General features: G+C 39.3%; 2 protein-coding genes across 3 annotated transcripts; both read left to right on the forward strand.

Moving 5' to 3' along the window:
• Positions 1-118: 118 nt before the first annotated feature.
• On the forward strand, positions 119-7549 carry amer1 (APC membrane recruitment protein 1). The gene is made up of 2 exons (XM_044029047.1): positions 119-483; positions 1381-7549. The coding sequence occupies exon 2, from the start codon at positions 1485-1487 to the stop codon at positions 4512-4514; it is 3030 nt and encodes a 1009-aa protein (XP_043884982.1). The 5' UTR covers positions 119-483; positions 1381-1484; the 3' UTR covers positions 4515-7549.
• Positions 7550-9254: 1705 nt separating this feature from the next.
• zc3h12b (zinc finger CCCH-type containing 12B) lies at positions 9255-21779 on the forward strand. Of its 2 annotated transcripts, none has more exons than XM_044028496.1 (6): positions 9255-9394; positions 14096-14860; positions 14954-15093; positions 16170-16404; positions 16828-16934; positions 18042-21779. In XM_044028496.1, the coding sequence occupies exons 2-6, from the start codon at positions 14229-14231 to the stop codon at positions 19466-19468; spliced, it is 2541 nt and encodes an 846-aa protein (XP_043884431.1). In that variant the 5' UTR covers positions 9255-9394; positions 14096-14228; the 3' UTR covers positions 19469-21779. The 2 variants fall into 2 exon arrangements, with proteins under 2 accessions (XP_043884431.1, XP_043884432.1); XM_044028497.1 differs by lacking the exon at positions 9255-9394 and adding an exon at positions 9406-9951.
• Positions 21780-24038: the final 2259 nt, after the last annotated feature.

Here is a 24038-nt window from a genome sequence, read left to right on the forward strand (position 1 = left end):
TGTTTTTTAATATTTTCCACGATTTGACATAATGAACATCAGCCAACAAATATTGAGTAGTGAAATTGGTGCAGACATTAAACGTTACACACGTTTTACGTCACTAGTATGCGCCACAAGGACAGTTCGGAGACGTCATGATCCAGCACTCAAACGCTTGTGTAGAAAAACTCGTGAAATAGTTATACGTGGCTAAACTCGACACATGTATGTAGTTTCTGTGGAGCTGCCGCGGGTTGACTCTCTTTCTCTGTCTCTCTCTCTGTTGCTCACTCTCAAACACACGTACACAAACCCTGGAGAATGAGGCTGGCGTTGTGAGCTAGCACATAAGCTAGCAGCTAGCTCCGGATCTGAGCTGCTCCGCGGCCTGGGTGAAGCAGCTTATACAGTATCACCGTCTGTACGAAGCTAAAGTTAAAGGCACAGACTGTGAGACAGTGAGAGGACAAGCAGTGTTGCACATTTTCCCCACAACAGCTGGTGAGTTTGCTTCCTTCCTGACTCGGTTAGCTAACCGGATACCGTATGCGTTTGTGTATGCGAAACTTACACCTCAGACCACTAAAGCTCGTTAAGTATATATTGACTGAATATAATTAGCCAACCTACTCTAAACTACTACTACAACTACTACTGATTTCACTCATTTTGGTTTGTGGCCAAAACAAGACATTTGAGAACATCGGGTTAGAGAAACACTGATCAACTTTTTATGATATTTTATGACATTTTGTGGACCAAACGATTACTCCATTAATTGAAAAAGTAATCGACAGATTACTGCAACTAAGATTTAAATAGTTGTTAGTTGCAGCCCTACTTATGATGATAATGAAATATTGATTTGTAATGACATCTGCTTATCTTTAAGAATCCAGCCATTCCCTGCTGCTTTATCCTTCACATTAGGGTTTGTGGGGCAGCTGGTGCAAATCGCAGCTGACATAGGGTGAAAGGCGGGGTACGCCCTGGACAGGTCGCCAGTCCATCGCAGGGCCAGCACATAGAGACAAACAGTCATTCACTCTCACAGTCACACACCTACTCTGCATGTTTTTGGATTGGGAGGAAGTCTGGGAACCCAGAGAAAACCCACACACAATGAGAACACGCAACCTCCATGTAGAAAGGCACTTGTTCTGATGAGGTCCTGAACCTGCGTCTTTTGCTGCAAGTCAACAGTGCGAACCACTACGCCTATAACCCCACTTCTGACCTCTGACTTACTTTTTGATGTAAATGGAACTCACCATCAGAACCTCATACACTGATACATAAATTCTGAACAATCCTTTAATTATTCTGAACTATTGCTATTGTATCAATGTGGTCAGTTTTAAAAGTTCATTGATATTTGTGTCATTTCTCTCAATCCAGCATTCATACCAGATGAAGGGCAAATTTCCTGCAACTATCCAGCTGGCTGTTAAAAAAAATTCAGCTAGTATGCCCCCTGCTGGACTTTTGTAACTGTGGTAGCCATGGCTTCTTGCAAGATAGACGAACAACACAGAGACACAAAGGATTTAGCTACTGGATCCAGATCACTTTCGCAATGTAGCCCAGAGGACATCATAGAAGAGCTTCAGTCGGATGTGTTGAACGCCACGGTGAAATCTCAGAAGTCAGGAAGATTTAGGAGGACTGCCCTGACATTTTTTGGAGTCCGTAAAAGTATCTGTATTTTGCCAAATTTTTTTGGAGGGCGGAGTAAAAATCAGACTAAGAAAGGTATCACCAAAAGCAAAACCCATGATGGGCTAAGTAAAGTTAGTCAGGATGACAGTCTTGGAGGGAGGCTGTGCTCAGTTGGAGACTGTGAGTACCACAGCCAGAGGGACTCCTCTGGAGAGGCATACACATGCTCTCACAGTGAATGTAGTCAACCCAGTACTGAGCAGAAATCACTGACTCTGGGCCGGCAGAAGAAAGGTCTAAGGAGTCTTTTTCAAAGTTTTAGGCACCACAGAAACCATCGAAATTCTGGAACGCATAAAAGTGAAATGATTCCAATGTCCTCTCCCCACTGCAAGAAACAGGTGCCTGTTATCCAGGATAACACCAATGAGTATGTCACAGAGTGCCTGGGACCTGAACCTGACGTGCCTTTAGCAGATGCTATATGTAATGTTTCCATTGAACCTGAATGTGATGCTGATGCTGTGGCATCAGATAAGAGTGATGAGCAAGAATGTCCAAAGTCTGAGCTTGATGATCAAATGGAGGAAATTAATTTAATGGCTGTAGTTTCCAGTGATTGTGAGAAGATGTCCAGAGGACACAGTGAGCCTCACCTTAAAGTCCAGATGACGTCTGAACCTTTATTGAATTCTGAGGCACCGTCTGTCTCATCAGATCAGCTCAACCTGATTTTTGGAGACGTTGCTTCATTAAAGAGTTTTGACTCACTCACTGGATGTGGGGACATTATTGCAGATCAAGAAGACGACAGCATCACAGAGAGCACAGTCTCTGGGGAAAGGAGCAGAAATGGAGGAAAGAGGGCCTCCTGCTATCTGACTTATCAGGGTGGCGGTGAGGAAATGGCCTCACCTGAAGATGTTGGCAACGAGTGTCATGATGTGTGGGAAAATAATACTGTGGAAGAAATCTGTTGCTCCTGCAGTCACAACCACACAGATATGACTGAAGAGCTGACAAGCTCCCACAATATGGACTTAATGAACAGTAACAGTGCACAACAGGCCACTGGCATGGACACGTCTTCAATTACTGATGCTTTGACTCCTCAAAGTGAGCATCAAGAATCAGTCCCAAACAGTGATGAGGGCTACTATGATTCAACTACCCCAGGGCCAGATGAAGGTCAGGAAAAAACGGACAGACTGCAGACAGACAGACTACCCCGGGACAGTTACAGCGGTGATGCCCTCTATGAACTTTTTGCAACAGATGAGAGTCTCGTCAGTCCACATTATGAAAACACATCAAAACTTCCTGGTTCCAAACAATGCGAATATTTAACTGATTTGGTTAATGTGACCGATTCTGCCTTTGTTCCAGAATTGGATCGGTTACAAATAAGTCCAGAACTGTATGAAGTTAATGACCTTCGAGAGAGTAGTAACTCCTCAGATTTGGCACAAAACCTGGGTGGTCGACAGGAAATCAGCTTGAATGCTGAAAGTAATTTAAATTCAAAACCAAATTTTTCAAGCAACAAAAATAATGTAGAATCAGGTGTGTTTGGTGAGAAGGGAAATATGCTTGGTTCCACGGAAAAGAGGACACCACTCTTTAATTCTGACTGTGAAAAAAGCCACAGCAGCATAACATTCGGAAACGCATCAGAACCTGATTTTGAAACATTTTGTGAACCCAAAGAGCAAGACCTTGAGGAAAACAAGCCTGTGGCATTGCCCTACAGAAATATCAGTCCTCAGTCTCCTGATTGCAACGATTTGGATGATGGGCAAACTGTTTGTTTCTCCCAAGCACTTGAGGACTATACGAAACACTCTCAGATGCTGAGCAACTTGCACAACAGTGTTGATGATTTGGGTACAAACTCTGCCTTCACTCCAAATATGGAGGCCTTACCTACCATAGTTACATTTGATGTAGTAGATATGCATAATGAGGGTGAATATGATGAACACATTCACATGGAACTGGAAGAGGACATTTCATCGCCCTATCAGGAGTTTGAAGAAAGCTACCTACAAAAAGATGCATTTGCTGAATTTGACTGTCAAATGTTAGACCTGTACGAACAGAATCTGGTCAGTAATACGTGGGCAGTTGCTAGCCTCCCAAGGCACCTTGGCCTAAGAGTCGGCCAGTCCATGCCTAATCCTCTGTCTCTAGACCGGAGAAGTAGATCTCTTGACACAGAGAGCCTTGAGCAGACCTTGTCTGACACGTACAGAGAGGAGAGAGCTGCTACTGTTTCATGTCCTCAAACTGAAAATGACCCTGAAAGAGACTCCTCACCACATTACAAAAAGAATGTACATGTGTCTGCATCAGAAGTTAAAGACTGTAGCAGCATGTTGTCCTTATCATGGCAACCAAGGTCAGACATGTCTTTAAACCTTCCTTTGACAAAGGGGGAAATCACTGAAAAATTACAGTGTGTTAGTCAAGCCCATGTTGAACATAAAATATATTCAAATCCATCCAGCATTGACTTTCCTCATAGTAAATTGCAACGTGTGTCAGAAAGAGTGTCCTGTGATTTACAGAGTACAGAGCTTTACAATAGACAGGGTGAACCTTTGCAATCAGGTTCTTGTTTACCTCATAGCACCTTTGTTTATCCTAGAATGGTAGCGGAGGGATCAGAAGAAGTTACCACTAATTTGCAGTCCTACAGCCCGTGTGGTAAAAGCAGACAAGTGGCAAACAGGGAAGGATTATGTCGCACTCGGAGTCTCTTAAATACAAGTCTGTCAGAAGATGAAATGGCTGTCCCCGTTGAGACAAGGACAGCCAGGGATGTTGTCTGCCCTTTGGCATGCAACAAAATCCCTGAGACAACCTTTAACTAAAAGGGGTATTAATCATGACATTAAAGTCATTCTTCAGGCTTTTTGAAGTGTGGTTGCACAAGGTACTGACACATTGTCTGCCCCCCCTGCACCAGGAACCAGCCTCAGACATGGACACTTGCTGTCAGTGAAAAACTGATTTCAGCCACCTGCCTAATAAATCACTGTTGGACAGATTTAATCAGCAGGCAAATCAAGATTCATTTTAATAAACTGCTCACTAACCTGCACCAAAGTCTATTGAGAAAATCATTGATTTTACATCACAGCACACAGGAGTTGTTGATCAATATCAGTTAGTTCAAATGTGTTCTTTTGTGATGTGTTTAAAATCCTTTGTTAAGATTTATCCAGGTGGCACAGTCCGACCAAACAAAGCAGCAGCAGTAGATAGACCAGCAGCCCCTGTGTCCCCATGAGCTAAAAACACTGATTTCCGTTTCCAGGCAGAAAGGGCCCTTTAACAGAGAGAAATAGTGGCAAACATACTTATACATATTAAGTATGTTTAAGTATATATAAACCTGTGTCTCTTGTTCATGGTGCAGGGGGAACTATCTGACCTTATACAACCACATTTCCAAAAATTAAATTGATCACGTCTATGTGCCAATGAGTGCTTTAATGTTACATCCAGTGGAGTAACGTTGCTTCCGTTTACCTGTAAAACTTATTCCAGGTTGTGATAGATACACTGTGATAGATGGGACACAAGTTCAAATTTTAGACTATTCTCTAATCATCTGTGCCATCATGCTGTGCCAGCTTTGCTGTCCTGGGAGGTTGAATGGGATTGTATTTATTTGCACAGTAACAGTTGCTTGTGTCACACAGATCGTGTACATTTCAATCCATTGAATGTATTTAAGGCAGTAATAGTTGAAAATGTTCATAGATTTATCTCACGTGACTGAATATTGTTTTTGTTAATCATACTGTATGTAGCCTCAGTCATCCAGGTCTGGACAGTCTTGTCACACTTGGGTATTTATTTGCCCTGTTTCCATAGCAAAGCTACTTGCCTCTATACACATGTACAGTGTGACTGCTTTAATTGCCAGATTATGTTGGTTTTACTCTTTTTTTTATTTTTTTTTTCCATGACCTTTCTTTGCTCTGTTAAGGTTTATGTTTGCCTGTTGCTCACAACCTGGTGCTCCTAGCTGTTTTCTTCATTGAATAATCTTTTGAGACAATTGGGCTTAGGAAATGGAAAGAGAAGAAGAGATGTCACGGTGGGAAATGTCAGTTCATACACAGGAATATCTTGATCCATTTCAGTGGACATTTTTGCATGGGAAAGTAAGAGAGATTTAAGTGTTCTGATAACATTAAAGGGATAATGTAGGGTTATTGTGTGGTTGTATCAGGTAAATTGACACAAAGTCAGCCATGTCCCTTGAAATGGCCAGCAGAGACTTGAGTGAAACCAGCTTGTAGCCACTTAACAAAAGGCCCATATATTAAAATCTATTCCTGCTTAACTCTGTGACATTTGAGGACATATTTCCCACTATATGTCACTGTTAGACATCCTTTTCTGACTGAAATGATTCTGTTGCTTTTTAAACCCACACTCCCTGCATCAAAGTCCATAGAGGAGTACACACTCCATCTCATCTCATTCAGATTTAACAAAGTAACACAAATTTACCAGATGAGGCAGCAGTACAGCAGCTCCTGTGTTTCAGTGAGCTAAAAATCACTCATTTTCTGAAGGGACTTTGGTGTTAGGACCATGAGGTGTTTACAAATTTGAATTTCCAAAGAAAAGGCTGTGTAACATCATAGCTTTTTGTTAAATGGTTAAAATCAGTTTTACCTTGTGTCCCTGCTTGCAGCCATTTTTTTCATTGAGAGTGAGCATCACATCCACGTCTTATGCTGCTTTCCCATTTGTAGTCGAAACTCGGAATTTCCGGAACTCTGATTTCCAACTCAGAAACTGAACAACCACACATTCCTGGGCCAAGGTGGCTGCCACCACACAAAAACTGCTTATTTGACTATTAATAGCACTTATGTTGTTTTACAGTAAATTAGTCGTACACATAGTTGATCGGTAGATATGATGCTATGCTGTTTGTGTGCACAAAATATTGTGAAGTGTTATTGACTGCCATTGCTAAGAATGGCTAGCCCAAGATACATTTGTTTCCATGTTTTTTCCCAACTTCGTGACTGGAACACCGTGAACATTCCAACTTTAAAGTGGAACGCAGCATTAAGCTGGTTCCTGGCAGAGGGGCTACGTGCAATGTAGTCAGTGTCTGCCATGAAAAAAGGCAGACGGAGAACATGTCTTAATGTCTTTATGAGGTTTATTTGTTATACATTTAGTTTTTATGACATTTGGCTCAATCTCAAAATGCATGCTAGAAAATCAACACAAAGTCTATACTTTAGTGATTCATGTGTTTAGTATTTCTTGTTTGTTTAGCACATTTCATAGGTTGGATCTGTGTGTATGAAAGTGCTTTATGTAAGTCAGTGAAGAAACATCTATAGAACAACCAGATTGAAATACCTATAAAATGTTACCCAAAAAAAAATCAAAGGAGAAAAATGTTAACTTTCATAATTATTGTTTTTTTTCCTCGCTTGATGAGCCAACTTGGCCTTACTGTGGCTGCTGAATTATGTTTTTTAACTCACCTGTAAAGTGCTGAATTCTTCACTCCATTAATATGTTACTGTCAAGCTTACGGAGTGAGCAATTTCATTGATTTTATGAAAAGATAAGCTTTTATTTTCACATTGTATCATTTTATTGTAGGAATATACTGTTTGGTCAGAAGTTAAACTGTCACAATGTAGTTTTCTTTATGGTGTAGTATTGAACAAATGTTAGTACATGTATTTATATTCTCAGCTACTTATACACTGCAATAATGCAGTCAGAATGGGTATTACAAATTGGTAATGTTCTTTTTGATTGTTACATTACAGGATTCTTATTGAAAATTTGTTACAGTTTTGTTGGAGTAGAACACTGCCTTACACTAAAATAAAAATGACAAGTCATAGTTTCAGAATTTCTTTGTCGTTTTGTTTTTTCTCCTGTGTTTGTGTATGTGTGCAGTTTATACTAATGCTGTGAGATGAGTGTTAAACACTGCAGTTCATTTCAGATATTTAAACCTGCAGTGTGTAATTCTGCCTCTGTTTAGTCTTAATGAACAGAAACAATACAACATTATTCATATGCTGACTCCTTTATCTGAAATGGGCTTCAGTTGTGTCTCAATACAGGCTCTGCAACCTACATAGACTACATTCATTGACTGGATATTGTCAAAATGCATCACAACCCAGTAACTAGGACTGTCCCAAATTTAAAGCACAGTACATATGGAAATGCTTCAAGTAATAAAGGAAATGGAATTGACCAGGAAGTGTATAATAGTATAATAATAGCTTAGTTATAATGTTTCTGATGGGCTTTATTTTTGGGGTTTTATTGGCTTTGAAATAGTTTGTAAATATAGGTCCAGTCTTAGAATTACATTAGAATTAAAATGTGTTTTATGGAACAGGGAGAGCTCAGGTTGAAGGGTTTGGTGATAGCATAAGAGAGGCAAGGTTGTGGTTTGGTCGAGTGCAGAGGATGTATAGTTTTTCTTATTGGACAAAGGATTTTGAAGATGGAGCTGCCAGGCAGGAGGAAAAAAGGAAGACCACAGAGAAGGTCCATGATTTTTTTAAAGGAGTACATGAAGACAGTTGGTGTAACAGAAGGGGACACAAGGGAGAGGACAAGAGGGAGGCAGATGATCCACTGTGGTGACCCCTGAAGAGAAGCCGAAGGAAGAATTTGTTTCATTTGCACACACACCAATTGTGACGGTAAATTTGACCTCCATTTAAGTAAGACGTGAACAATGTTCATTTTGTTTCCAGGGTCTACCTGATATGGTGAAAAACAGAAAAAGAAACACCAGAGGAGAGGAGACTAACCACAGGCAATGAGAATGATATTAATCACATTTTTCAGTGGGTTCAACCAGGTTCACAAATCCTAGGTTTACCTGCTAATTGAAGTGGGAAATAGGCTTAAAGTTCCAGTGTGTAAAGTTCCATTTGGTAGAAATAGAATATTTCTCCAGAATGAGCCCTTTTATATCAGCTATAACTTTCCAGTTCTCTCTGGCTTGCACTACTTTATACGAATATTATTATTTTATTATTTTAATCACAAACAATGCAGATTTCAATGTAAAGAGTATAATATACACAAACAAGATTAATATGCTGACAGAAACGTCAGCATTTACAACAAAAATATGATATCGTCTGTGAATGACAGTGACAATGACTGCTGCAATCTACCTGATATGTGTGAATGAAAAATTCACAATGAAGTCTCTCTCTGGTTATATTTCGTTATGTATTTATCTCAGTCTTAGTTGACGTCAGTTGTTAGAGACCCCCACAAAGATAAGTAATCTTTAATCTTTAATAATAGGAACCCTGGCTTCTGTTGCTGAATTTTACACATTGCACTTTTAACCCTGTGTGAGTGGTAGCTGGGATTGATATTGTTGTGTGTCAAAATAAAATAATATAGAATGTATTTCAATATTTAAGTTCCAATTTTTATTCCAGCAAGAATCAATGGAAAGTTTGTCTTTGCATCTTTGCAAAGGTCAGCGTTCATGGGAGCATCATTTACAAGAGGAATCTTTTTTTTTCTCAAACAACGTTCTGTGGTAGAGACGTGAAGTTTGTAACGCTGCTGTGACCCCGGTTTGTTTTTTTCGCAGCTTTGCTTCACATTACCTGTTTCCATCGCATTATCTGGCAACCCCGATAAAACTGCGACAGAGCCAATGGCAGCAGAACACAAGTGTTCACGCGAAGAGGATGATGACAGCAACAAGGTGAGGTGAACTCCGTGTGAAGTGAACCACGGTCATGGCAGTGATTTACGTGCGGCTCATGTAGAGACGCAAGTCGCACCGCTGTACTGAAACATGAAGTCACCGTCAACTTTATCTTAAGTTACTGCTGTATTGATGAATGTTAGCACGCGCTCTGTAGCTAAAGCTAGCCGCCGTTAGCAAGCAGGAGTTTGTGTTAGCCTGTGGAGCCACACTGACTTGGGTTAGCATCGCTTCATGTTAGCTAACCTTGCTATGCTAACGTTTCCATTAACTGAGAAGAGCTTCGGGTTGCTTGTCAAGCTGGTTGGTTAGCGTTAACTTAGCGCAACAGTTACCAAACCGCTTTCCAACCGCTTGCCAGCAAGAAGGTCGGTTAGGTTATGTAGCTAAAATGTTGACTGCAGCTGGATGAGTAACGTAATACCAGCGTGTTATCGTGTGCTAACCGTTACTCGGGGCCTAAGGGTTTCAAATCAGATAATTGTGATCAAACTGGACCACAAACATGATGTCGTTCGCACTAATGTTATCACCTCTCTTGGTGTTAAATGACTGTAAGTATGACATCTCTTGTACTGTCATTTTGATTTACTCATTCATTTCACCCATCTCTTGATGCTATTGCTATTGATATTGATATCCAGTTCCTCAGTTTTATTAGTATTGATGATGATGATGATGATGATGATGATCATTGCAATAGATCCAGAAATGGGAATCTGTTGCACTGTTGAGTAGATTGCTGAAAGGCATAATGGCTGTTAACTTCATTCTATCTATCTTTCATCAGTGTGAATGTTTCCATGAAGTTCACATCTTCTTTTTGCATTCCTACAGAATTGAGGAAAAAAACAGATACTTGTTAAGTAGATACTCCATCAACAAGGTAAAGTTGAATGGACCATCATACAAAGTCAGACAGATGATGGTAATTTTAATATTCCCATTCACAAGTAAGTAATATTGACAAAAAATTATCAATTTATTTTTCCCTTGTGGAGGTCACTTATATTATGACCAGATTTAATTTTAGATCTTCAATGGTCCTTAATACTTGCATGACATAATAAATAATGAAAATATGACATTGTTAATTGGAGACAGATAGCCAAGACACATTATGACCTAAAAATCACATACTACAATTACATTACATTTAGTTTGTGCAAGATAAACATAAGATTTAAATTCTTTCTTGGTAAAATGTTGACACACTTGAAAATATAATTTGTCAGTGATGAATATGTATTTTATTGGTTCCTTCTGTTTTAATGCTGACAACAAATCCTCCAAAACCATAGTTTAAAGTTTAATAGCATCCATTGTGTCCATTGTTTTGGGATAGATGCCACTTTGTCATTGAATGTATAGCTAAATGGCAGCTTCTTGGCCACTGACTGATCGGATTCCTTACTGTAATAAAATTATTTCAGATACCACTTTTTTTTATTACATTACAGTTTTGCAATTTTGAAGTGATGAGTATTCCGAAAAGTGATTACTAATGCTGTCCATGAGATAATCAGTGTCTCACCTGAGTATGTAGGACTTTTTCTGCATTGAGCGTCAATATCACTGTGAAGAAAAAATGATAAGGCATATCATTTTAAACATATTAAGACATCTAACCACCCAGGTAATACAACTCACCATAGTGCAGTTTTTTTCTTGATGTATTGTGGATATATTGTTGGGTCAGCATCTGAAAGATGGCTTCAGGGACCTGCTTCTACTTGTTGCTATGAAACAACTACACAAGAGTATGCAGAGATAGTCTGGAGGCCTTGCTGAGTCTAAGCCCATGAATCCGAAGGTGGAAGGTAAAGGACTGGAGAGGCTCTGCTTCCTTAACCATGTATGGATGATGTAGTCATCAACTGTCTTGGATGACAGTGAGCTCTGTGAGCATTTATCCTTTTCTGCTGTTAATCAAACGTCCCCGCATATCTTTGTTTTTACTATTCAAGCAATAGTTTGTTTTCATATTGTTTCACTTGTTTGTTTATCGCCATACTTACTGTGTTGCAGTCTAACATAAATGGACTCTCAATACCTTGCGTGTCTCCCATTAGTTTCAGTGTCTGTTGAGGATGTTTGTTGTTTCATCATGCTCGAAGTAAATATCTCTGGCACATACATGGGCCGAAATTCAATTTGTACACATTTCTAGGGATCCAGATTGGTCAGAGTCTAATAGATATCTGATTAATCTAATATTTATTGCAAGAAATGCTGCCTCAAGATTTTTGAGTGTGGAGTTGTAATGTAGTGTGTTCTGCATTTACTGGCTGCCTTAAGAGAGATGATGAGCTGTGTTTGTGTTAGTCGTGACTGGTAAAAAGGAGTTAGCTGATGACAAGGCTGTGTTGCTAGGCAACTCACATCATGGGCTGCGCCTCTTGAAGCTCGAAGCTTGCTGTATTCTCTCTGCAAGACTGGGGGAAAGTAATGTACTGTTTCTCTTTGTGAATGCATGTTATTGATTTTAATTATTTACATTTACAAAAAATGCACACTTGTGGAGCTTGTGTTGTGTGGTTTATGCTGCCCCCTCCTCCTATTCCTTATCATCTGTCTGACGGCTTTAGGGGATACAGAGGGGATAACAATGTTCAGCCCACACTTTGTGTGTCTGGCTGGCTTGGAAGTTGCTTGAGTGCCAGTATGGCTTTTGTGCTCATAGATGTGAGCGCTCAGTGTTGTTCTGCAGTACAGGACCAAAACAAACAGATTTTCACAATGTAAACAATAAGCCTGAGAGACTTGAACATGAAGTGAAGATTGTTGTATCTGTTTCTTATCATTTAGCGTCTTGGGGATCAGTCACACTAGGGGTGAGGATTTCCATCTACCTCATGATGATGATTGAGGGGGGCTACATTAATAACAATTAACAATAATAAAACAATTATTGATTCAGCAGAATTTTTCATGAATACAAATAAATGTAACAACATATTTCTGAGGAAACCAGAAAAAGATATAACCATAGGTGGATTTCTGCTTGTTTTGGCCTGTTTATATGGATGTTTCCTATTTGTGCAATTATTTTTAAATTACAATTTTAAACAATGCAATTGTTTAATTTGCAGCTTCTGTAGTTGAATTGTTTTGTCATTGCTCTGTGTTCACAAATCTAAAGTGTGCAATGAAGTAGTTCATGTATTTAATACTGCACTGCAACTTTTTTATGCCTCTATTTGTTCTTGTTACATTATTTGTATCCTTTGTCCTACATCAGACTTGGCTGAGGTAGTGTTTGTGTATACAGCAGCAGAGCAGAAGTGAGTGGTGATGAGATTTCTGTCAAACTGCTGAATGACGAGCACAAATTTGCTGTTGCCGCCATCTGTCTTGACATAAAAAGAATCTGTTCCCTTGTGCATCATGGTAATGTCATCAATACAGAGTTGTGTAAGGTGCTGGTAGGCTTTGTCACTATTGTAAACTAGGATTTCAATTTTCATGTATTTTCCTTTATCTTTAGTTGAGTGACTTAATAAACATTAGTTGATTAAAGTGCTTTAATCGTGCATGCTCAGAAGACAATGCCTGAGCTTATGCTAGGGGGAGGGAGGGCTGATGGCAGTTTTATTATGTACATTGTTCCCTATAATGTGAATTGAAATTGTATTTAAAAATTCAGCTTTTTAGTAGTTCCACATAGAAACCCATTTTAAACTCCAAAATGTGGAGTTTGAAATATCTTATTGCAAATTGGATCACAATCGTAATATCTTTCAGGAAAGTGTCACTCACTTTCCCAAAGTTGTCCCGAATTTGCTATCAGGAGTATGACGCTTACCAAAGGACGACTAGGTGGAATAGAACCAGGTTTGCTGCGAGGTGCCCAAGCCCCTCAGAAGTTCAGTGGGGCTGCACGGTCATATCATAATCACATTGACATCTTTGGCTACTCACGATTAAATGAATGTGATCATCTGGTACTGAAAGTCTGTACTCTGCGATATAACATGCTGCTGTTCACTACACTGCTCCAAGTTTCCTGGATAAAGTCACGTTACAGATATATTGCACAGAAATCTAATGTCTTGCACAGCACAATGCAAAGAGTGTTTTCTCTCCATCTCTGTGTGTATGTGTGTTGTTGAGTGAGGAGGCAGACTGAGATGTCGACAGAAGCTGTTAGCAGTTAGCGTGGAAAATAAGGCATTTTTATTGGTCTACCATAAGGAGGATAGAGAGCAGGAGGTGAGAAGGCTGATGACTCGTAAGCACTTTAACAGATGGTAGAATTCTTAGGCTAATGAGTAATTGCACATGAATGTCATTCATATCACGTGTTTGTTTATGTATGGGCCAATATCCTAAATATAAGGGAACAGATCATTGCTTTCAAAATGACAGGTGAAGTTTTATGAGGTGTGGTTTTATAAGGTGCTGACATGTTTGAGAGGCTTTTTCTAACAGAAAACATGGCTGCCAGTGTGGACACAAGTAAAAAAAAAAAGTTTTAACTATCCTAGATGAGGTCTACACTATTTTAAGAATAATTAAGTCAGTCAGAAGAGCTTGCATAACTGCAAGATAGAGCAGGGAACATATTCCCTGCTTAACATATATAAAACTCATCTAACAGTCTGTACGAAAATGGGAAAAAAAAGAGTCAAAAAATCTTCTGTATTGAACTGATATAAATAACTCTCTTTTTGCTTTATGTTTATGCTTTCTTTTTAGGATCACATAGTGTATTGCTTTGGCCCTACACAAACAGCCTGTAGTGCTAAAGTACAGAGCTGAGTATGATTCCCTGGTTGCGGTGGAGGTGAGGAAGCATGGGGTGGATCTCTGAGGTGTCAAGACAAACGTGATGACAGCATGGTCCTTGTTGGAGAAGCTCAAAATGGAAAAACACTCATGTAGGGAGGAGAACATTGACTCTAGCGAGGCGCAGCATGCCACTGACGAATCTGAGGATGGAAGCAGCTCCGAAAGCGAGTCGGAAGAGCGACAACACCAGAGGCTTCAGGTGAACAGCAGCAGCTGTAAAAAGCGGGAGGCTGGGGCTGTCACTAAACCACACCGTCAGCTTTGTCGCTCTCCGTGCTTGGACCGGCCCAGTTTTTCCCAGAGTAGTACCGCGGTAGATTTCCGTGAGGATGAGAGCAGTGTGGGACCAGGGATCAAGGCTGTCAGTGACAGGGAATACCAGGCCAAGATGGAGTTTGCTTTGAAGTTGGGCTATTCTGGAGAGCAGGTGGAGACTGTGCTCAACAAGCTGGGAGCTGCTGCTTTAATTAATGATGTTCTCGCAGAGTTGGTAAGGCTTGGAAATAAAGTGGAACCTGAAGTTCAACCTTGCAGCAGTACAGCCACACTGATATCACGGTCCCTCTGTGTGAAGGAGATAGTTAGTCCAGAAGTGTCAGTGGAAGAGGAATCTGTGGATACCTATGATAACCTCAGGCCTATTGTCATTGATGGCTCAAATGTGGCAATGAGGTAAGACCCTTCCAAATAGTGCATTCCTACATAACTGGTATTTTCTTGAGGGTTGGTTTGACAATGATGATGATATTTTTTTTTCATGTGTAGCCATGGAAACAAAGAAGTGTTCTCTTGCCGTGGTATCCAACTTGCTGTTGAGTGGTTTCGGGAGAAAGGACACAAAGACATCACTGTGTTTGTCCCAGCCTGGAGAAAAGAACAGTCAAGACCTGATGCCCTCATCACAGGTAGTCAAGCTGTTTTATCCACTTTGTTTTAATACTTGCATAGTAGCTATATGAATATCTATGGAACAGTAAAGTATACTTTTTAAGATGAGAGATAAGTAACTTTTATTGCCATTGTACAGAAACACATACAACAAAACTAGGGGTTGCTACAACTGAAGGTGCATTTGATTAAAAGCAATTTGATTATTAGAATAAAGAAGCAAACAAGAATAAATATGTCAATAAAATAAATACAATGTTGGCTCATTTGGCTGTCAAGTGTCCTGACGGTCACTTTATCCTCCACATGAGGGTTGCGTGGGGCGCTGGTGCCAATCCCGGCTGAAGATATTATTCAACTTTAACAGATGTATTCTGTTATCTGTTATGTATTATGTATTATATGTATGATTTATTACAGACCAGGTCACTAATTGGCAAACCACAGTCTGAATCCAGACATTATCATACTTCTTTGAATATTGGCACATTTCTACTGAGAGAATAGATCTCTCATTTCATACAGCAAAAACAGACAAAAAAATTATCTTTCACCACAGTTTCAGCATCTATATCTGCAACATATGTTACAAACTCACCTCCGGTTTCTGTTTTAAAATGAAAGCACCCTGCTGTTTCAGCTCCCTGAATGCATTTAAAAGTGTAGTATGGCATTATCAAAGCAATCCCTGTTTGCGGTGAGTGAGTGTGACACATTCCAAGGGAAGTCAAGGAGGAGTAATAATAGACTGCTAATCAGAGAAAAGTAATTTCACATGATGTGATCTGGGAAGGAAAAAAGTTAACTTAATGTTTGCACTTTGTATTTAAGTTCCTAAAGTAGTACTTATATGTGCATTTATAGTACGTTTTTATGTTTTAGTTTTGTTCACCTGACATGAGAAAATAATTTTTTTGTGTACTTCTTTAATTCGATGTTAAATGATACGAAAATATAAAATATTATTTCAGTATCCTTAAATATTTCAGTTCATGGTCATGAATTTGTTCTGCCCCACTGGTGAGAGCGTAGGTTTTCATTGTTTTACTTGAATTTTAAGCTGTTGTTGATCATTCAAAAACGTCTCTTTCAGATCAAGAAATATTACGCAAGCTGGAAAAAGAGAAGATTCTGGTTTTCACCCCTTCTCGGAGAGTTCAGGGCAGAAGGGTGGTGTGCTATGATGATCGCTTCATAGTGAAGCTGGCTTATGATTCTGATGGAATTATTGTGTCAAATGACAACTACAGAGACCTGCAAAACGAGAAGCCCGAGTGGAAGAAGTTTATAGAAGAGCGCCTCCTAATGTACTCCTTTGTCAATGACAAGTAAGAAACCATTTGTCCAGTTGAAATGTAGGCAACAAGGATATGGTCTTTGAAAGGTCAAAACACAACAAAGTATTTTTATGTCAGAAGTCAGAGTTGCATAGGTCTTACTTTGTAAGAGGTGCATAGAGATTCTTTCCAGCTTGTTAAATTTGAATATGTTCTGCTTTCTTTGCTCCATATAAGTACATAAAACAAAAAGAATAATAATTTTGTGGACAAAAGACATTTGAGACCATCATTCTGAGGTGTGGGAAACACTTAATAACAATTTAAATCTTCTGACTTTTCAAACAACTTTCAATAAATTGAGAAAATAGTCAATCATTTATGCAAATAATTGTTAGTTGCAGCCCAAGCTATTGCCCAACGCTATTCTGGGATATTAAAGTTGACATTTAACTAATAAATAAATGTTAACAGGTTTATGCCACCTGACGATCCTCTGGGAAGACATGGTCCAAGCCTGGAAAATTTCCTCCGCAAACGCCCTGTTGTTCCAGAGCACAAAAAACAACCCTGCCCCTATGGTAAGTTCACCAAATATCTTTTAAAACTTTAGTCTGCGGTTGATTGAAACTGTTTTGTTTTGTTTGTTGAAATCGTCTTCATATCCTAATTGTCATAAATAAATACATTTTGGAGGAAACTTTATTACAGTATTGCCCTTGCAATACTGTAATAAACGTGACCAGTAATTTCAGACTATACATACACTGGCAGATCTAAGTGACAACTTGGTCTGCCTGCTTGTTTGGGTCTTAATGAAAATGTCAGGTGATTTAGCATTAGTGTAGCTTTCATCACCATGCTCTCTCCTCCGTTCCTCTTCTTCTAATAGTGTGTTCTCTTGTATTTTGAGGCCGAAGCTTTGATGAGAGAGCAGACAGGAAGAGGGTGGGATGTGTTGGGTTGCATTAGTCACTGTTGCAACCTTTTACAGACTCCTACACAGGATTTTTCCCCTCATGGCTACATCCACACTACTCAATTTTTGTTTACAAATGTGTAAATTTGCGGGCACACTACCCTAGCGTTTTTGAATAAAGGTAATGGAAAAGTTTATAAACGCTGCTAGCTCAGTTTATTGATAAATGCGGGGCTGTGTTTTTCAGGGTTCCCACGGTCATGTCATCTCTAAAGGTTATGCAATTAGAAAAAGTGTTTTCCGGGTTTGGAAATGGTTTGGAATTAAGTGAATGTTTTGCGAAAGTTTTTTTACTTAGGGATAGCCTAATCCGATATTTAATAAATAAACTTCAAAATATGCTAAACAAAATAAAGCAGTTTAGCAGTTTAATTAACAAAAACTAGCAAAAATACTTAAATCAATATCAACACTATCAAACCAATATCTAAATACATGTTCCTTGTTGGTCTACTTGTGATTGGTGATGTGGCTTTAAAACATTTTTTAAATGAAAACAGTGGTATGGATGTAGCCCCTGACAACTTTGTTTACTGATTGAACGTGAAGAAGATTTAAACAAATAATATTTAATATTACCAAAATGAATGACCCACTATTCCATATTTGACAGTACAATGTCAATTGTACTGTCAAATATGATTGTCATCAAATATGATTGTCATCCTCTCTTCTTCTGACCTTTTTTTTTTTTTTCTTTTTAAAAAAGGGAAAAAGTGCACATATGGACACAAGTGCAAGTACTATCATCCCGAGCGTGTGAACCAGCCACAGCGCTCAGTGGCCGATGAACTACGAGCCTTTGCCAAATTGTCTGCAGTGAAGACGATGAGCGAGGGGGCTTTGGTGAAATGCGGCACTAGTCCAGCAGCTGCAAAGGGGGACAGCAGCTCGGAGGCCAAACGCGTGGCACCCAAACGTCAGTCTGACCCCAGTATTCGCTCAGTGGCCTGTGAACCTTCAGAGGCACTGTCTGTCATTAGGAAGTCTGAGACAAATTCAGTGCCTTCCCTCGTCTCTGCTCTCAGTGTGCCCACCATGCAGCCTCCTAAGAGCCATGCAGCTGGGGCCTTGAACACACGATCAGCCAGCAGTCCAGTGCCAGGGTCTCTACAGTTTGCTCACAGTTCTCTGGAGCACATGTCCAGTGTGCAGTACCCTCCCATTTTAGTTACTAACAGTCATGGCGCCTCTGTTACATACAGTGACCAGTTCCCAAAATACGACTCGGTTAGTGACCATGGATATTACTCACTGCACAGTGATTTTTCGAACATGAGCATGAGCAGCATGCATAATGTTGATAGTTTCTGTAGCATGGAGCATGAGCATGGTATGTATCAGAGAAATCTCAGCCACTGCCCTGAATCCTGTCTGAGCCATTCAAACAGCGACTCCTTCTCCTCTTACGTGGACCTGTACCCAAGCTCTGTGGACAGCAGCCTGGAGGAGAGCATGAAGGGACAGCAGCAGTCTCCTGCTCAGGGCAGAATGCACACTTTCTCCCATGGGTTTCGCCATGAAGCGCTGACCAGGGTACAGAGTTATGGACCAGAGGAACCCAAGCAGGGCCCCCGTAAGCAGTCTGGGTCTCATCTAGCACCACATATCCAACACGTTGCTGTGGGAGCCAGATCTAGCTGTCCTGGAGACTATCCCCTAACTCAGACTGCCCTGCCACCTCTGTCCTCACAGCCCACACGCTCACTTGGTATGACCCGTATGGACAGTATATCAGACTCACGACTATATGAGAGCAACCCAATGAGACAAAGACGACCTCCACTGTGTCGTGAGCAGCATGCAAGCTGGGACCCTCTGCCTTGTGGTAATGAGTCCTATGGCTATCATTCATATCCACTGAGTAACAGCCTGATGCCATGTTGTGAGCGAGTGATGGTCCGCAGCATGCCTGACAAAATGGAACAAATCTGGAACTCGCCATGGGAGACCCTGTCTGCAGCTGAACACCAAGACCGGTATGTTATCCCAGAGCACCAGTATCAAACATATCGGAACCTCTGTAACATCTTTCCCGCTTACATAGTGCACTCGGTCATGGAGAAGAATCCTCATTTGACAGACCCACAGCAACTCGCTGCCGTTATTGTTACAAAACTAAGGTCGTGCCACTGAGCAATTTTAACATAGGACGCATTCAGAAATGATGAGATGAGGGAAATACTGAAGGGATTTTTATTTGCAAAGATAAGCCACTTGTTTAAGGTTGCTGCATGTGCAACGTCTACCCTCAGGAGTTAGTCATTTTTAAGTGTCTGATGGAAAATCTGATTTTACATCACTATGATTGCAGAGACCTAAGTTTCTCCCATAAGTTTAATTTGAATTTTGAGTTGTTTGACATGTGAAATATGGTGATGTTCATGTCAGGTCCTATTGTATTAGAATGACGGTTCATAACACATTCATACAACCTGAGCAGGAGCTGCATAGCAGCTTTCCATCATAACCTTCAACACAATAGAAATATATTGGGGATGAGTCGATATGATACTTCTGTTTAGGGATCAGTCAGATACTCATCAAAATCTCTGGATCAGATATCGAGAAGAACATGGAAAATATGAAGAAAAAAAGTGTAAAATTACGATATCGAACCAATATCTTATCAGACATGGAAAAGTGATATCGAGCCATCCCTAAAAACAATCCTGGGCTTTTGAAAGTCCTTTTGATCACTTTACCTTTGATTGAATACATTGTAGATAAAATTGTTTAACCCCTTTTTTTTCAAGATTTGATGAACAACAGAAGTATGGGAGATATTCAGGACTAATGGAGCTAGATAGTGTAATAGTAAACCTTGTGCTAATATGAGTTATTGTGACTCAAATCTAAGTCAGTATTACTGTGTTTTCATTTTAAATCCTCACAATGTAGGATTTCAACCTTCAAATAACTGTTAATACATCAACTTATAACCGGGTGAAGGTCCCCTCTGTCAAAGTCTGAGCTGGTCTGCATCGTCTGCTTTGGAACTTGAGAACTTCTGGTTTCAGGTCCATGCCACAGAAAGAACAACGTTCTACTTTACAGCATACATCTCATCCCGCCTTACTGGCTGCTGTACCTGGTCTGAAGACATGGTTGTTTGTACATTAGAAGTCCTGCTTCAGAGTTCAACAGTATTGTGTTACCTTGACATATATTTTATGACAGTTGTAACAGAGCCTGTGAGCAAATCCAACATTGTGTTACTTTAAAATAGTGTTTTCAGATAAAGTCCATGCTAACACAGATAAAAACGTCTATCTCGTCCCCATCCAGTTACACCAATGCTCAGCAACATCTTCCATATTTGCCTTTATTTGATTTGACATGCACATACTTTAACACACCTACTCCATATACATCCTTGTTTATGAAGCTCTCGTTCAGGCTCTCTGAATGTGTTATAAAATAATCATAAGTGCAGTTTCTGGTGCAGTATATAACAGAGCTTATGTCTATGTGTGCTTCTTTTTATTCTGTGATTTTATTTTGAAGATAAGTAAGAAGGAGGAAGGCACATAACCTCACAGCATGAACTCCAACGTTTAATGGCCTTATATCTGAATGACCTCACGCATAAGTCATTGACTGATGGGTTTCAATCAAAGGCATTGAAGCCTCTTATATACTTTCAAATGTAAAGCACTATCTCAGTATCTAAAGAGATCTATTTTCTCAGCCTCACTGAATTAACAAAGCTACTATTTTGGTAGCTCTTGAATGTGCACAACACAAGTCAAAAAGGAGATTTGACTTGTTACAGATGTGCACATATTATGTACATATAATCACACAAAAGCCATTATTTCAAAGTCATTTATAAGCTGCTAAATAATGCCAAAAAGATAGTTTATATAGTGTTGGTGTTCTACATAACTTAACATTTTGGTTCACAGAATTGATTGGATTATAGACTTGACATCTGTTTAGATCATTTCCTATTGTGTACAGCAACCTTTCTGGTTTTAGTGGAATTTTCTATTTATATACTTGTCTATTTTGTTGTGCTGATTCTTTTCATTGTGAAAAGATTCAAAATATATTTGGTTCAACCAGTAGCTCTAAGTGACGGTTTGTCAGTGGAGCTTTTTCAGAAACAGGTTAATGTTGGTTTAAAGACGACTTTGGCATGCGCTTGAGTGGTCCGTGATTCCCGGTGTTTGTCACAGACTTACGAGTGAAAAATGAGAACGAAAGTGTATCTGTCATATCATATTTAACCTGTTTCTGATGTGCATGTCAACTAGTGAAACTTTGGAAATTCATTACACAGGCCTGAGATATGGGCAAGATGCAGCAATTTTCTATGAAAAGATTGAATCAGTGTTGAAGCCACAGTTAAAATGTTTGCACAAGGAATTTAAAAAAAAAACACTGTAAATTTGACTCTTTTGTTGTATTTGTCAGATAAAATGATCGAAACCTGTTTGAAACAGTTTGGCCTTGGAGCTGGTTGATTTTGTGTCATGTATGAAGTTTCGATAATTGTATGAAAAAACAAGTTAATGCTAATAGGAAGTATGGTGGAGATGAAGTTTGTCTCCTTTTTTGGGGTAGGTTACAGACACAGTCCACATCAGACATGCGAGCAGTCTCTAAGGAAAGGATCGTGGACGGGTTTGGATGTGCCTTGCAGCACATTGCTCTCAGGATGCTTTTCGGTTTTCTACATTTTAGTCTTTTATTCTGCCCAAAACCAATGGTTGGAGGCAATGTTCTACTCTGGTCTAGTAGTGATATATATATTTTGTGAAAATTCTACATGTAACATGTAGTATCTTAACATTTTGTTGTGTACAGTTGTATGTGGAGATGGCATTGCAAAGCCTTTTTTGTGTATATCCTTGTTATGCACCTCAAGATGTAGTAAACAGAGCGAAGAGGGTGACTTTACGTGATGCTGCCTCAGATGGGATAATGTTTGTGTTTGAAAAAGTTCCCATGCGGAAGGTGAACATGAGTGTCGAGCTGGGCAATGTGGGGGAAAAAATCTTTTTTCTTTCTAATCTTTTTTTATACCATTTGATATTGATATAAATCAAATCAATATGTCCGTAAGGCTGGGCGATATGGCTTATAAATAATATCTGGATATTTTTTAGGCTATATCCCCATATAGGAGATATATGGGGATATAAAGCTGCACTGGTCATTTCTCTGAAAAGGATTATTTTTTGTGTTTATTACCTTTCTTTTCAGATAATACCTGGCTTATTTCTTTGGCTTTTTAATGTTAAATGAAGGATATTTTTGTGTGTTAGAAACAATGACACTGAATATAGATATGGTAAAATTCTGCTATAACAAATAATTAGGCTTAAAATTAAAGAAATGTTATTAAGTGACCTATTTTAAATATAATTTTGTTAATTCCATGATTGTTTTATTCAATATATAATATTGAATTTATAATGTTTAGTGTATTTCACAAATGTGTTTATCAATGCAACAGCCTTTAAAACCAGGAAAAATCATCACAGGTACCTTATCACGACATGATGACATCTATCCATCCAAGATAAAATATTGATATATTGCCCAGCCTTATGTGGGTGTTTGGTAAGCAGCTGAAATATTTAATATCCTTTTATTATTTTACAATAGTTGATTACCTGGCAATTGATGAGTTGATGATCTTGTTTGGACATCATTAGGCTAAACCTATGGCTTAATTAATGAGGCTCATTATCAGTGCAGTGCAAGATGAATTAAGCCTACAAATGCAGAGAAGTTGTACCATATAAAGACAACCGCAAGGTGATGCTTGGGAGTGTATTTGAAGGGATTGCCTAGTATCAGTTTTCTTTTCAGTGTGGTTGTATGAGGTACTCACTAATTTTCAGTGCTGATTGCCCTATGTCCAACCCCTAGGCTGAGAACCAGATACTCACACTCAAAGAAAGTGGCTATCTTAAGAATGTGTTTGCTGCTTTATCTCACCGACGGCCTTTTCTGTCTTGAAGCTGAAGTTTCAGTCATTTCCTAAACTGCTCACTCTCCCACACCATTGAGAAATTCAGCAATTTTACAACATGCTACACAGGAGTCGTTGATCTGTTGCCTCCATTAGTAGGTTCAGATCTGTAATTTTGTCACTGCAGTGTTTGAAATCCTTCCCTGTTTGGATTTACCTTATTGTTGCAAGCGCCAACAGCTCCTGTGTCCCTATGTGCTTAAAACGCAGATTTTCTTTATGAACTCAGGTGTGGGAGAGTGAGCATTTTTCAAAAGTTTCCAGCTAGAAAAAAGAGAAATTAAGAGTGTCAGTGCCTCATACAACCAGAATCCAGAAAACCTGGACTATTATTATAAAGGGAAATTCCACATAATTTCAGGACTCTGGTAAAGTACCCTGCTTAATATTATTGGAGTGCATGAATGAGCATTACAAATTTACAGTTTTGTATTGCATGGGGTTCCCTTGTGTTAAAGATGCCATAATGCATAATAATGCAAGTAAAAAATAAATTGACAAGAGGCCGGATTTTGTTGTTTTGATGTTTTATTATAAGAAGTATTTAAAAACACGCTGATGCAGAGTGCAGAAAGTTCAGCTGCGTTTTTGACGGCATCAAAGACCTGTTTGTTTATCCTTTGATTTTAGGAAAGCGTTTGGAATTTACAAAGAAGAAAATGGTTTGAAAACCTTTTAACTGAGTGGTATTACGGGGCTAACTGTGTGAGCCCGATTTTG

Source organism: Solea senegalensis, linkage group LG6 (genome assembly GCF_019176455.1).
Source record: "Solea senegalensis isolate Sse05_10M linkage group LG6, IFAPA_SoseM_1, whole genome shotgun sequence".
In the NCBI taxonomy this organism is placed as follows: Eukaryota; Metazoa; Chordata; class Actinopteri; order Pleuronectiformes; family Soleidae; genus Solea; species Solea senegalensis.

Bases quoted from the DNA above. Each gene is read 5' to 3' on its own strand.
- zc3h12b (XM_044028496.1), top strand. From the start codon at position 14,229: ATGACAGCATGGTCCTTGTTGGAGAAGCTCAAAATGGAAAAACACTCA. The intron at 14,861-14,953 runs GTAAGACCCTTC...TTTCATGTGTAG, and splicing joins GGCTCAAATGTGGCAATGAG to CCATGGAAACAAAGAAGTGT. The intron at 16,405-16,827 runs GTAAGAAACCAT...AAATGTTAACAG, and splicing joins TACTCCTTTGTCAATGACAA to GTTTATGCCACCTGACGATC.
- amer1 (XM_044029047.1), top strand. From the start codon at position 1,485: ATGGCTTCTTGCAAGATAGACGAACAACACAGAGACACAAAGGATTTA.